General features: G+C 51.0%; 1 protein-coding gene across 1 annotated transcript in view; it reads right to left on the bottom strand.

Moving 5' to 3' along the window:
- Positions 1-3,286: 3,286 nt before the first annotated feature.
- CPAMD8 (C3 and PZP like alpha-2-macroglobulin domain containing 8) overlaps positions 3,287-12,592 on the bottom strand; it is a 76,323-nt gene continuing 67,017 nt past the window's right edge. The window contains exons 35-45 of the mRNA XM_054979595.1: positions 10,029-10,184; positions 9,880-9,942; positions 9,529-9,761; positions 8,521-8,608; positions 8,170-8,244; positions 6,648-6,753; positions 6,444-6,554; positions 5,587-5,799; positions 5,110-5,187; positions 4,502-4,657; positions 3,287-4,401 (exon numbers count right to left, since the gene is read on the bottom strand). Coding sequence (XP_054835570.1) covers positions 4,521-4,657; positions 5,110-5,187; positions 5,587-5,799; positions 6,444-6,554; positions 6,648-6,753; positions 8,170-8,244; positions 8,521-8,608; positions 9,529-9,761; positions 9,880-9,942; positions 10,029-10,184 — 1,260 coding nt within the window. The 3' untranslated portion in view covers positions 3,287-4,401; positions 4,502-4,520. The remainder of the gene's footprint in view (positions 4,402-4,501; positions 4,658-5,109; positions 5,188-5,586; positions 5,800-6,443; positions 6,555-6,647; positions 6,754-8,169; positions 8,245-8,520; positions 8,609-9,528; positions 9,762-9,879; positions 9,943-10,028; positions 10,185-12,592) is intronic.

The raw sequence follows: 12,592 nt of genomic DNA, 5'->3' as shown, positions 1-12,592 counted from the left end.
AGTTCTCTTCGTCGGATGCATGGAGGGCATCTGACGAAGAGAACCTCTCAGTCGTCTCCTCTCCAGGCTAAACATTCCGAGCTCCTTCAACTTTTCCTCATAGGACTTGGTCTCCAGACCCCTCACCATCTTTGTTGCCCTCCTCTGGACATGTTCCAGTTTGTCTATATCCTTCTTAAATTGTGGTGCCCCAAACTGAACACAGTACTCTAGGTGAGGTCTAACCAGAGCAGAGTAGAGCAATACCATCACTTTGCGTGATCTGGACTCTATGCTTCTGTTGATACAGCCCAAAATTGCATTTGCCTTTTTAGCTACCACATCACACAACTGACTTACGTTCAGTGTATGGTCTACTAAGACCCCCTAGATCTTTTTCACCCATACTACTGCCAAGACAAGTCTCTATCGTATAATTATGCATTAGGTTTTTCCTACCTAAATGCAGAACTTTGCATTTATCGTTGTTGAAATTCATTTTATTTGAGATCTCAATAGTGGGATTCGAACCAGCTGAGTGCTGATTTGCAGCCAAACCACTGTGCTACAGCAGTGTAGGTGTGTGTGTGTTTCTTTAAGAGAACTCTTGCTGTGCAGAGGTTATAAAATGTAGGAAGTGGGAGTGGATGAGCTGTAGGAATGTGTTTTAAATGTTATGTCAAGATTTTTATAAACTTATTTTGGATTTGGCAGGCAGGCTTTATTGAGCAAAACATAACACAGGGTTACAACGGGAGGATGAAATAGGAGGGAGTGCCTGGAGCTGCTTGCTCGAAGGGCAGGATAAAAATGTGCTAGATACGTAGGTTTGAGAATTTATATAAAGGCTGCTTTGGAGTTGGCCAAAGAGAAAAATATCTTTAAAACGCTGCAGTAAGAACATTATACACCAGTTGGATACATGACTTGTGAGAAGGAAGTTGACTGGAGATGTGTTAAAAAGCCTGAGACTTTTAGTAGCATAGATGGCTCCTTAATGCTTTATAATCCTAGGATGATTCTTCTGGGATGTTTAAAAGTGAACATTGATCTATTACTGCGGCACAGAATGAGTGCAGCTTGGCTGAATTTATATGTGATGACAATACTGTGGAACTTTAAAAACACACAGAGAGGAATTGGGGGGAGGGCGGGAGCTCAGAAACACATTTCTGTCTTGAGGGGGGAATATCCTGTGCGCTTTCCTCCCTGTTGTTTCTTGGCTATAATCAGGGCTTTGTGGTCATTCCTAGCCGGGTGGTCCTCTGTGGAAAGAGCTCGAGGGCATCCTAAGTGGCCATCCCCTATCAGAGAGAAGGGGGTGCTGGAGAGCCAGGGGAAGCGTTATCCCTTGAGGTTTCCATCTAAGCTTCCCCTTGGACAACATGCAGGAGCAATTCCACAGTCATTTGCCACAAGTCAAGCCTCTGAAACAGTGTGTGTGGAGGGGGGGCAGGGTTTAGAGCACCTGTAGGCCCATCCCTTTTTTTGAGGTGGGCAACCAACCCCCACCCTCTGGCGCTTGGATGCTGCCAGGCTGGGCTCAGGGGGCCCATCTGGCCACCTGTTCAGAACTGGCCCTGTGTTGGTCCTCTTTGCCGCTCCCCTCCCCCACCCCCGGCAGCTGTCCAGTGGCGTTTTCTGGAGGGGGAAGGTTTAGCTTTCTTGCAAAGGGTAAATCTCACAAATCACACTTCCTTGTGACCCATCATTCACTCCTGGTCTCGGGGGAAATGTCACATTTTCTGCTCTGTATGTGTGTGGGGGGGGGGTGGGGGGTGTGTTGGTGTTTAGGAGGCGGAAGCAGGAAACAGCAGCTTGAAACGGACCATGTAATGGGAGAGCAGAATGGCTGGGTGCGCGTCCGGCCCCACCATGTACCTGCAACTTCTTTCTGGGAGCAGGGCCCGGTTGCCGTGGACTATGATGCTAAGCAGCTAGTTTTGAAGGGCCTCTTTCCAGAAGGACCTTCTCAAGCCGAGAAGCCCGCCAGGAAGCTGGGAAATAAACACAGACAGCTGCTGCTTGAGTGTTTATAAGGAAGCAAAGCTTTAATTTGGATTGGGAAGGCAGGCAGCATGAGCTCTTCATGAACTAATAATGGGACCTTCCACTAGAGATAATGTGAGCAGGCGTGCCTCAAAGAGGCTGAAGAAAGCATGTGGCAACTGCATGCAGGTGGGGAATGCGGCCTATTCTCTGTCAGACATCCCTTCTCCCCCCCCCACTAATGATTCCAGCTGTTGCCAGCTGTGGGCCCAACAGCACTGACGATGAGTAGCTGCCCCTTCCCAATAGGCTGTGCCCCTGTGCTGTCCCAGGGCACAAGGTGTGGCATCACTGCCCTCAGTTTCTGACGATCTCCACAGCATCGCGCCTTCAGGTCAGCAACCAGCCCATCACTGTCCTCCCATCTTCTTTGTGGGGCTGCCCTGGAATGTCCTCATGCTCTGGGTGCTGGCCACCCATGTGGAGAAGCTGCCCATCACCAATTTCTTGGCCACTGTCAGTCTCCTGCTGGGGCTCCTCCTCCCTTCCAAGATCACTTATTGCTTCCTGGGCAACCACTGGCCCTTGGGGGGAAGGGATGTGCTGTTTCACCACAGCTGCCTTCTATGGGCTCGTGTACTGCTCTGTGCTCCTGCTGGCTTGTAGCAGTGTGGACCGTTACTTGGCCATACCCATTTTTGTCCACTCCTGCCACAGCCTGGCTTTTGCTGTGGGTACCTTCCCGTTTTGCTGTGGGTACCTTCCCCATGGTGCCTGGACCCACCACCAACCATGTCCATTAACTGGTACAGCACATGCTTTGTGCCATGTTGTCTTGCCCCAAAATCAAGTGGCAGGGGCCCATCACTACCACTTCTGCTTCCTTGCCCCTCTGCTCACCATAGCGGCCAGCTTGAGCATGATGCGTTGGGTCCTTTTGGGCAGCAGAGAAAAGTGCATCACTGCCATCAAGCTGATGGGATGGGCCTGCTCACGAGGGAGGCCTCCGGCACCCCCAGCAATGTCCAGCTGCTCCTCCACTCCTCCCATTCCTGCTCCCAGCAGCACCCGCATCTGTGTGGCCTGCATCACCGGCCTGGCCCTGGCCCTGGCCCCTTACAACAGCCAGGCTCACACACACATCACACACACACACATCACACACTCACAGCCCGCAGAAGAGTCCTGCTCTCTCTCCGAAGAGCCCAGGGAGACCCAGCCTGACTTCATTGGCCCATTTTGGTGGTCTTGGGAAGAATGCAAAAGAAGCAACCCATAGTTTTATAAATCAGTTTTTAATAAAATATTTTTATCAGTATCTAAATCCAACTTTTTATTTCCTTTCTCTCCCCCCACCCCCACCCCATGCCCTCCACCATGGGCTCTCACATGCACAAGGAATGGGAGCAAGCCCAGCTCTGAGCAGCTGCAGCTGGCAAGTGGATGCAGGGAGGAGGTAAATGGCCTGTTCTAGCAAGTGCCTGAAACCAGTATAAGAGCTGCAAGCACAGCTGGGGCAGGCAAGAACAGAGGCTCTGGGGAAGCCACGGGGGTGGTGTTTGCTAAGGGAGGCTGCCCTCATCCTTCAAGCCTAGTCCAGCCCTTCATTGGAGGAGGAAGAGCAAAACCCTTCCTCTAAACGAAGTAACAGCAACGCCCCTCTTCTGTGCTGGCCCTGCTGCTTAGGTGGCAGGAGAAAGGTTGGAGCGCCCAGACCTTTTCCAGAAAGCATCTGCTCTCACCAACTTGCGTCTTTTGTCTCTCATCCTACTCCAATCTTTTAAAAGCCCCTTTCAGGAAGGGAGGCTTATGTGCCCTCGAAGGCAACAGAGCCAAGAGGGAAACAAGATTAAAAGAGGAAGTACCAGGGGGAGGGGGATATGGAAAGAGAAGCCCCCTCTCTCCACCGCACAGCCCTTACTGAAGAGAGAGAGAGAGAGAGAGAGAGAGAGAGAGAGAGAGAGAGAGAGAGCACTGTAGGACAAAGGTAAAGGGGGCCAGAGCAAATCTCTCCGCTGCCTTCAAGCTTCCTTAGGCTAAAATGGGTGGTGGTGGTGCTGATGGGTCTTGAAAGGCATGACAAGAGAAACGGGGATTTCTTCCTAGCTTGAACCACCTCCAGAAAGGGGACTCCTTTCCTGAAAGATGGAAAAGAGGGATAGAAGACAAGGGACTGCCTCTGTCCTGCTCTGTGACTGGCTGGGAGTGGGAAACAGGAACCCCACTGCGCTGCGTCCTTCTGGGATGCTGGAGGAGTCAGGCCTCCCCAGCTCCACCTCTGGCTTGGAATGCGCCGTGCACATGGGCGAGGCGGAGGGACACAAGGGACTGGCAGGCTGCACCAAGAGCGCTACAAGCAGGAAGGGCAGAAGCCTCCGGAAGGCGCCTCGACGTTTCCACGCACTGGCTCCACCCAGAGCTGCCTGTGTCAAACTGTGGAGAGGGAAGGAGACAGAGACCAGCCATCGGAGTTAGAGGAAGAAGGACAGAGCAGCCACACAGCCTGTTCCATGGCACTCAAGTCCCCTCTCACCATTTATTGTGCTCAATGGTCACAGCAGCCCCACGGAGCCATTCCTCACTTGCGCTGTAGTTGTCTGCTCAAAAGCATCGCCTTCAGAGGTGTAGGGGTCCGCCTCATACTCATAGGAGTAGTAAGAGAAGTCAAGCTGCAGGGTGGGGCCTTCATCTGGAAACAGAGAGTGAAGGAGGGGGCAGAGAGGCCGTCCCAGGACTGGCTGCTGCTGTTTTGGGCACCGGGGTGGGGGTGGGGGTGGGGGGTGGGAGCGTCTATGAAGCCTTCCACTGCAGAGCCCTTTTCTCCTCCTCCCTACAATGGCAGCTGAACTAGCACAGGCTGACTTTCAGGGTTGAAAGCGTCAGCCCCCCCCCACCTCCTGTCAGTGGGAAACTGGGTCAGAACCCCCTCCCATGATAAGCTGCGGGGGAGGGGCTGAAAGGGATAGCACAACATGGACTCTCTTGGGCAACAAGGCACAGAATGGAAGATCAGCCCCTTCCATTCCGGTAACCCTGAGAGCAGATGTCAGATTACGTCCATTCATGCTTTCCTGGGGCTTTAGGCCCCGCTCCCATGGGCCAAGGGTCCCAGCACTGAAAGCCAGCGCAGGTGGGCCTTACCTGTCAGCATCTGCTGTCGCTGGGCAGGCCGCTCAGGGGGGTGGAAGTGTTTTTCTCTCCTTTCAGGAGTGTTCTTTACTACAGAAAGGAACACACGTGACCCCCAGGGCTCTCCAGGGGGACAGTATGTGGAAGGACCAAACGGGGGTCAATTTCCCCCTTGGCCCATGTTTATTTCAAATGTATTTTTATTGTATGTTTATGAGTACCAGGGCTTTTTTTCAGCTGGAACGCAGTGGAACAGAGTTCCAGAACCTCTTGAAAATGGTCACATGGCTGGTGGCCCCGCCCCCTGATCTCCAGACAGAGGGGAGTTGAGATTGCCCGCCATGCAGGCAATCTCAACTCCCCTCTGTCTGGAGATCAGGGGGCGGGGCCACCAGCCATGTGACCATTTTCAAGAGGTTCCGGAACTCCGTTCCCCCGCGTTCCCCCTGAAAAAAAGCCCTAGTTTTGGTACAGAAGAAAACAACTCACCCCCAGTGCATTGGGTCATGGAGATCTGCTGGATGCGGGTGCTGTTCCTGCAAGCAGCAACCTCCATTTGACAGCGGTTCTGGTAGACATGCCCATCCGAGCCGCACACCAGATCCCCATCGTAGCCACAGTCACGAGAGCACCGGCACTGGTCAAAGTAGCCATCCTCCAGGCAGCCCAAGATGTGGTTGCAGGGCCCAGCAGGGGTAAAGCCTGGAGGGGTAAAGGCAGGGGGTGGGGGTGAAAAGGAAGGAGGGGATCTCAGTTTACGGCTAAAGGGGTGCAGGGCCTGCTGTTTCACACCTAAGCAAAGCCAGAACCACAAGCCCCAGGAACAGCAATATGGACTTCTGTGCATGGTGCGGTCGTTCAGGTTGTTTGAAAATAAGTAAAGGAGGGCCCAAACAGGGTCAGAATGCCACTGCGGGATGGGGGTGGGGGAGGCTCCAGCCCTCCCAAGTCATTTGCCCATGTGAAAAAATGGCGGGGGGGGGGGGCGTTGTTTCCTCATTACTACTACTCCGTGTGGAGTATTCTGTGCACATGAAGCAACAAACGTGGGGAAATAACCTGCCTCCCAGGCTGTTTTAGCATGGGAAGATGGCTTAGGGGGCAGGAGCCCTTCCTCCCCCCCCCTGCTGGCATTCTGATCCTGTTTGGGCTCCTTTTTAGTTTTTAAAAGCCATTCCCCACAGCTGCTGTGTGGTTGTGGGGAATGAGAGTTCCTGGACCCAACTTGTCTGAAGCCCTCAGGAACAGATGTGGTTACTGAACAATCCTCCCAGAGAATCAGCTGGCTGAGCGAGCAAGCAGTGGCCGGCATCCTCTCCACTTGGCTGGCCTGTCCCTGGACTCACCAACCCAGCGGCTGGCTGCACTCTCAACCTCATTGCACAGGGCGCCGTCGCAGAGCTCCCGGGCAAGGGGACTGTTCTCACTGACATTGTAGAAACGAGTGGCTTCCAGTGCTGCAGAGCAGGAAGGAAAGCGTGTCAGGGCCCCTGGGAAGAACTGTGGGGCTGGCTCTTTGGAGCTGGCAGGGGCCACAGGGGAATACACACCTGGCTCATAGTAGTCATACACCTTGATGGGCACTGGGGCTGTCTTCCCAACAATGTATTCTCGGAAGGCCGTGAACTTGACGCAGGTCATGCATTGGCTTGGAATCTGCAAATGGTATTTGCTCAGTGGAGGGTGGGGGGAAGAAGCTCCACCCCCAGAGTCACCCCAAGACCCCTGAAGGCCCAGGCTGCAAATCTTGGGGGGGGGGGTCCCCTATAAGGGGAGGAGGGAGGAATCACACCTCCACAAGAGTCGTTTCTGGAAACTGGGCACTTGGGCGTGAGCAGCTGGTTTTGACCTTTCTGCAACTGCTGCTATCCTCTCAGATGGAAACCTGCTTTAGACATTTAATATGGGAAAGTGTCATAAAAATATCTGAACCCAGCCAGGACCCACCTAGGGGCCTGAAAGGGCCCCACACTCAGACGGCTGCCTCAGCAGTTCTCCCCGGTTGGCTGGCGGGCTGAGAGTGGCCTGGAGCTGTTGGTTCTCTGGGTATCTGGGTGGAGTGGGGGGAGCTGAAGCAAACAAAATCCCCCCCCCCCCATCCTTTCTATTCTCTCTTACTCAATTATTTATTCCAGAATCTTTTAACCTGCCTCTCTGCCACAGGTCCTCTGAATCAAGAATATTATATCACAATAAAACAAAAATGCCCAGAAAAAGAAATGCAAAAGAATCCAGCAATAAAAACAATGAGTGTCGAGATCTGCATGCAATGGAAGTCATGGGAATGGGAAACAAGGGCCAACTTCACCCAACTCTGAAAAGGCAATACCAAGTGAAGCTGACAGGGGAGGGAATGGCACAGGGCCTCTCTCCAGTGATCCCATAATTTCAGAAGGTTGGGTCACTTGACGATAAGGAGCCTCACCGATGGGCCCGCTCGTACAGGGGCAAGCAGTCGCGAATGGCCATAAACGATGCTAGGCTGTGTAAGTCAATGCCAGCATTTTAAATGAGAAGCCAGTGAAGCTAATGCTGGTGGAAAACATCCCCTGTGACCAGGCACTGTCCACAATCTGGCTGCCATGTCCAAACACTTATCCACAGGGCTTTTTTTCTGGGAAAAGTGGTGGTGGAACTCAGTGGGTTGCCCTCAGAGAAAATGGTCACATGGCTGGTGGCCCTGCCCCCTGATCTCCAGACAGAGGGGAGTTGAGATTGCCCTCCGCGCCGCTCCCGCGGCGCGGAGGGCAATCTCAACTCCCCTCTGTCTGGAGATCAGGGGGCGGGGCCACCAGCCATGTGACCATTTTCAAGAGGTTCCGGAACTCCGTTCCCCCGCGTTCCCCCTGAAAAAAAGCCCTGTATGTGCTGTGCAGAAAGGTGACTAAGCCCCTCTGCCTGCTTTAAACTGAAGAGTGTCAAGAAGTTGGATGAGCTGCAGCCGATTCTCACTTGCTGAGGAACAAACGACATTTTAAAACGGGGTCAAGAATATCCCCCTCCAGCTTTGGGGGCACTGCTCTGTAGGGTGAGACCTTCTGTGCCCAGCTCAAAAGCTACCAGGTGACCTACCTCATCAAAGTAGAACAGGACTTTCCTGCCGTCCACCTCGTACCTCTTCAGGCCAATCTGTTTGTTCATGAACAACTAGGGAGAAAAGAAAAGACCCACACTAAGTCCCACAGAGGCAAGCGAGGACAGCAGGGCATATAGCAAAATGGCCTGTTTCATGCAAGCCTCCCAAAGTTCAGATGCTGGGGCCATCCAGCGCATGAGGAAGGATGGGCAGAGGACTTCTGGGCTCAAATTCCAAGAGCATCACACTCCAGAGAGGGTCCAACCTCATCTTCAGCATGCCGTAGCCCAGAAGGATACCCAAAGCGGCTTGAGAACCACCAGCACAGCCCCAGGGTGAACTCTCACCTGCTCTAGACTTTCAACATCTGCTTGGAAACCTGACAGCAGTGGGACCTCTAGGACAGCCATGTTTGAAGAGCCAGAGTGCAGCCATCTTCCCAGCATGGGTTGGGGGAGGGGGAGAGAGAAAGAACAAAGGGCCTGAAACCCAAGCATTGGGTGCATGTGTGTGCATGCCCACACGCATGAGAAATGGCTGAACAAAATAACAAGGTGCGCTCAGAGGCCCTGGAAGAGCATCCTGTTTGCCACAGGGAGCTGCAGATGGGCTTCCCCAAAGCTAGGCCTTGCCCCCTGTGGGCTTGTGCCTCTAAGGAAGCTGGAGGCAGACTATCGGAACAAGCCAGAACAAGCGGGCTGGAGAGACGCTACAGGTTTTAACCTAAAAGCAGTAATGATTCCTCTTCTAGATGGTCCCTTTGCACACAAGGCAGTGGCCATGAATAAATTGAAATTGTCAGTCATAGACAGGAGAACTTGGAAAGGCCAGCACTGAACTAGAAAAAGCCTTGCTGACGTTCTAAACACACTGAACCCGAGTGGACCCAGACTAAAGTAACTCCGCAGAGGATTGCACTGTAAAATCTGTAAAACTGCCTTATTCAGAAATACCCTCACAGCAATAAAATCATTGAGCAGAAAGAAAAACACAAGGACAAAGAACACCACAGCCAGCCATCAGCAGTATTCCGCTCGCCTGGGGCAAGAGCCCGGAAGGGAGTCCCAGAGTCTGTGATCAGCCCAACTATTTTGTAATGCGGTGGCCCCTTTTTTAATGCTTTTTGCACTTCAGCTCACTGTCTTGCACAGAACAATTTGGTCTTTTTTTTTTTTACCTTGCGGTTAGAATTTTGTGTACTTGCTTAGGGTCTTTTTTCAAAATCACATTTCAACCTTCCACTTACAAATGTATTGATTTCACTTTGTTATAATTGTGTGTGTTTTCTGATTTTACTACTTGCGTGCAGCTTGGTCTTTAAAGACGTCAGCCACGTCCGTCTTGCTGAGCCCCACCTCATGCAGGCCTCCACGGCCACTCGATACTCCCGGTGGTCTTGGTCCGAAGCAGGGTCATCGTCGCCCCCCAGTTCCCAGGGGGAGGCTTCAAAGCGATTCTTGTCTGGGGAGACGGGCTTTGGGGGGTGTGGGGCTCGCCGGTGGCGCTTGAGTTTAGGTTCTTGCAGGTTCACCAGGAGCTGGAAGGCTGGCTTGGCCAAGGGGTCTGGAACGTTGTAGGCGACATCGATCTGCGGGCAGGGGCAGGGGCAGGGGCAGGAGGAACCATCAGACCCTTTTTTCAAAGTGCGGAAGAACCCAAAGGGAACCCAGGGGACAGGATACCAGGGCCTTCTGCAAAGCCCTCACCTGCAGGAGGCAGCAGCCTTCACCCTTAGCGCTGACAAACAGACCTGTGGGAATGGTGGGGATCTGTGGAGAAAGAGAAACCGGCAGCCGTGGTGAAGTTTGCCTCTTGGACCATTTCAGGGAAGCTGCGCATGCCCAGGACTGCTTACCACTGTGCTTTGTAGGAGCTTCTTGTTGGCTTTGTTCAGCTCAAAGGTCTCCTGGTAATCCAGGTTGGTGGAGGCCAAGGAAATGGTCAAGTTGACTCCTCCTGTGTAGGACAGGATGGCATATTCAGCCAGAGCCTGGAGGGCCACACACGTATCCTGCGGTTCAGGGAAACAGAAGGAGGAGGTTGTGGAGTGTCGCGGCTGCATCCCCAGGGCAGGGCATTTCCATCTTCCCACTGAGGGGTAGAACAGCGAGTCTGAACACCCAGCTTAAAAACTGCTCCGACTGGATTGCTGCGAACACAGATATTGTCAATGGGACTTCTCTTCCCATCGGCTTATCGTTCCTTCTAATAACGAACCTGGAGTTGGATCCCACAGATCTGTTTTGCTAATGGGAGGCCTGCCTCAGGCGCAAGGAGCTTTGCCCCGATGCCAGAGCCACAGGCTGGGGAAGGCTCCCCGGCTGGCAGGGCAAGGCGGTGGGTCCCAGTCCACAAAGGCCAGGCAGTGGGGCAGCAAACCTGGATCATCCCAGAGGACACGTGCTTCTGCATGCTGCCATGCCAGGAAAATGAACCTTCCATTACGGATCTTTGATATACCTGCTAAACGTACACAGCTGTGTATTTTTCATGACTTCTGCCATGTTCTCCAGAAGGTTAGCAAAATATGGGTGTCCTTTTATCTTTCACAGGCAATTAAAATATAGCAGTAAAAGTACAGATATATTGCTTTTTTGGTACTAGTAAAGGCTAAAAATAACGTTTTAATCTAGCTTAAAAGCAACTAACAAGGTTTATCAGATGTAATCAAAGTGCATGATGTCATACTACTTTCTGAGAACCAAGCGCTTATTAGAAAAACTCTCACAATAAGAAATACATAGATTCAGGTAAAATGTGACTGTCACTATTGCCTATATAAGGTGTCCCACAGAGAGCTAATTAGGTTTTGGTGAAGGAGTCACCTGAAGGAGGCAAGACTTTGGCCCCTTTCACACTGCTTACCTGCTGCTGCAACGACGCGAAATAGCGCGCAAAAAATACGGAACATCGTGTTTTCTCGCGCAAGAAAACATGCTGTTCCACATTTTTTGCGCGATATTTTGCATCGTTGCAGCAACAGGTAAGCAGTGTGAAAAGGGCCTTTGTATCTTTGTATGTATATGGTTTTCCAGAGCATTTCATAGCTAGCTAATATTTTATTATTTTAAATCACCCGTATTCACTTATGTTTAGGAAATGTTAATGGATTTGATTTTTCCCCATGTATAATTTCATCAACAATAGGAATTAAACTGTATCTTTATTTTTTTAGTTTGCTGAATAAAAATAATTAGATCTTATCTTAATAAAGATTAAAAACTGAAAGAGAATTTTCTGTGTTCCTCGCTGGGAAAGAGTTAAAAAAAGAACCCATTTAAAATATTTTGTATTGAAAGATACGTTTCTTTACAAAACAGTCTTACCTAAACAGATCTTTTTAGCTATTTAGTTGAAATAATAAATGCTGCCAATTAATTGGTTCATAAACTCAAAGAAGGGATCATGTGGATTGATTAATTTGCTACAGTTTAAAAGACTGCCACTAGGTTAAAAAGGAAGATTGCCCGCTGAATTCAAGGCAAGTGTCTAAGAGCCAAGCTACAAGTGACGCCTTACACAAGTTGGACACTTGTCAGCTTACCTCAAGTTTTGATGGGAAATGTAGGCGACCTGGTTTTACAGCTTGGCTCTCCATTATAGCTGCAAGACCAGGATGCCTACATTTCCCATCAAAACTTGAGCGAGGCTGACAAGTGTCCAACCTGTGTCAGGCGTCACTTGTAGCTTGGCTCTAAGACTGAGATGGGAAGCCTCGGCCCTGCAGGGAGCAGAGAGTCAGAAGGACTCAAAGGGAGACATTATCCTCTGAAAGAAAGTGGAGTAGGAAGAAGAGAAGGCAAACCTACACAAGAGGCCTCAGTTGAGAGAGCAGCAACTGAAAAAGCAGCTTGAAAACAAAAGGGTTGGTCCTGATGTGCGATGCCATGCTGAGTTAAACTACCCATGCTTAATGCGATTGTCTGAATGCCACCCCCTCCAATAACGAGTCAGCCGGAGTCCAGTGGCACCTTAAACAAGAACGTGATTTTATTTCAGCATCAGCTTTGTAGACTACACCCACTTCTTCAGATACACACTGTGCAGGCATCCACTATCTAAATTAGTTAAGGTCCACCAAACAGGATCTGGAATCCTGGTGAGAAGCTGGTTTATTAACAGCATTTGGTCTTAATTATGGTTTCACATGGGATGTGAACACGGACATCCCTGCTGGGAAACAGGCCCGAATTGTTCCTCCCCAGCTTCTGAGGGGAGTTTATGAAACCCACGTTTGTCAATGCAAATAAGGTTTGAGTGATTATCAGTGAGTGTAGAACCCTCTAAAGAAACCTACAACGGCTGTAAAAGATACTTTCATACGGGGGGAAATCAACAATATAGGATTATAATACAGAATAAACAGAAGATTTATACAGGGGAAGAGGGGGAAGCACTTTATCTCCAGAGGTAGATTAG

The sequence above is a fragment of the Eublepharis macularius genome, chromosome 5, assembly GCF_028583425.1.
Source record: "Eublepharis macularius isolate TG4126 chromosome 5, MPM_Emac_v1.0, whole genome shotgun sequence".
Lineage (NCBI taxonomy): Eukaryota > Metazoa > Chordata > Lepidosauria > Squamata > Eublepharidae > Eublepharis > Eublepharis macularius.
This window is presented reverse-complemented; position numbering and strand designations above follow the sequence as displayed.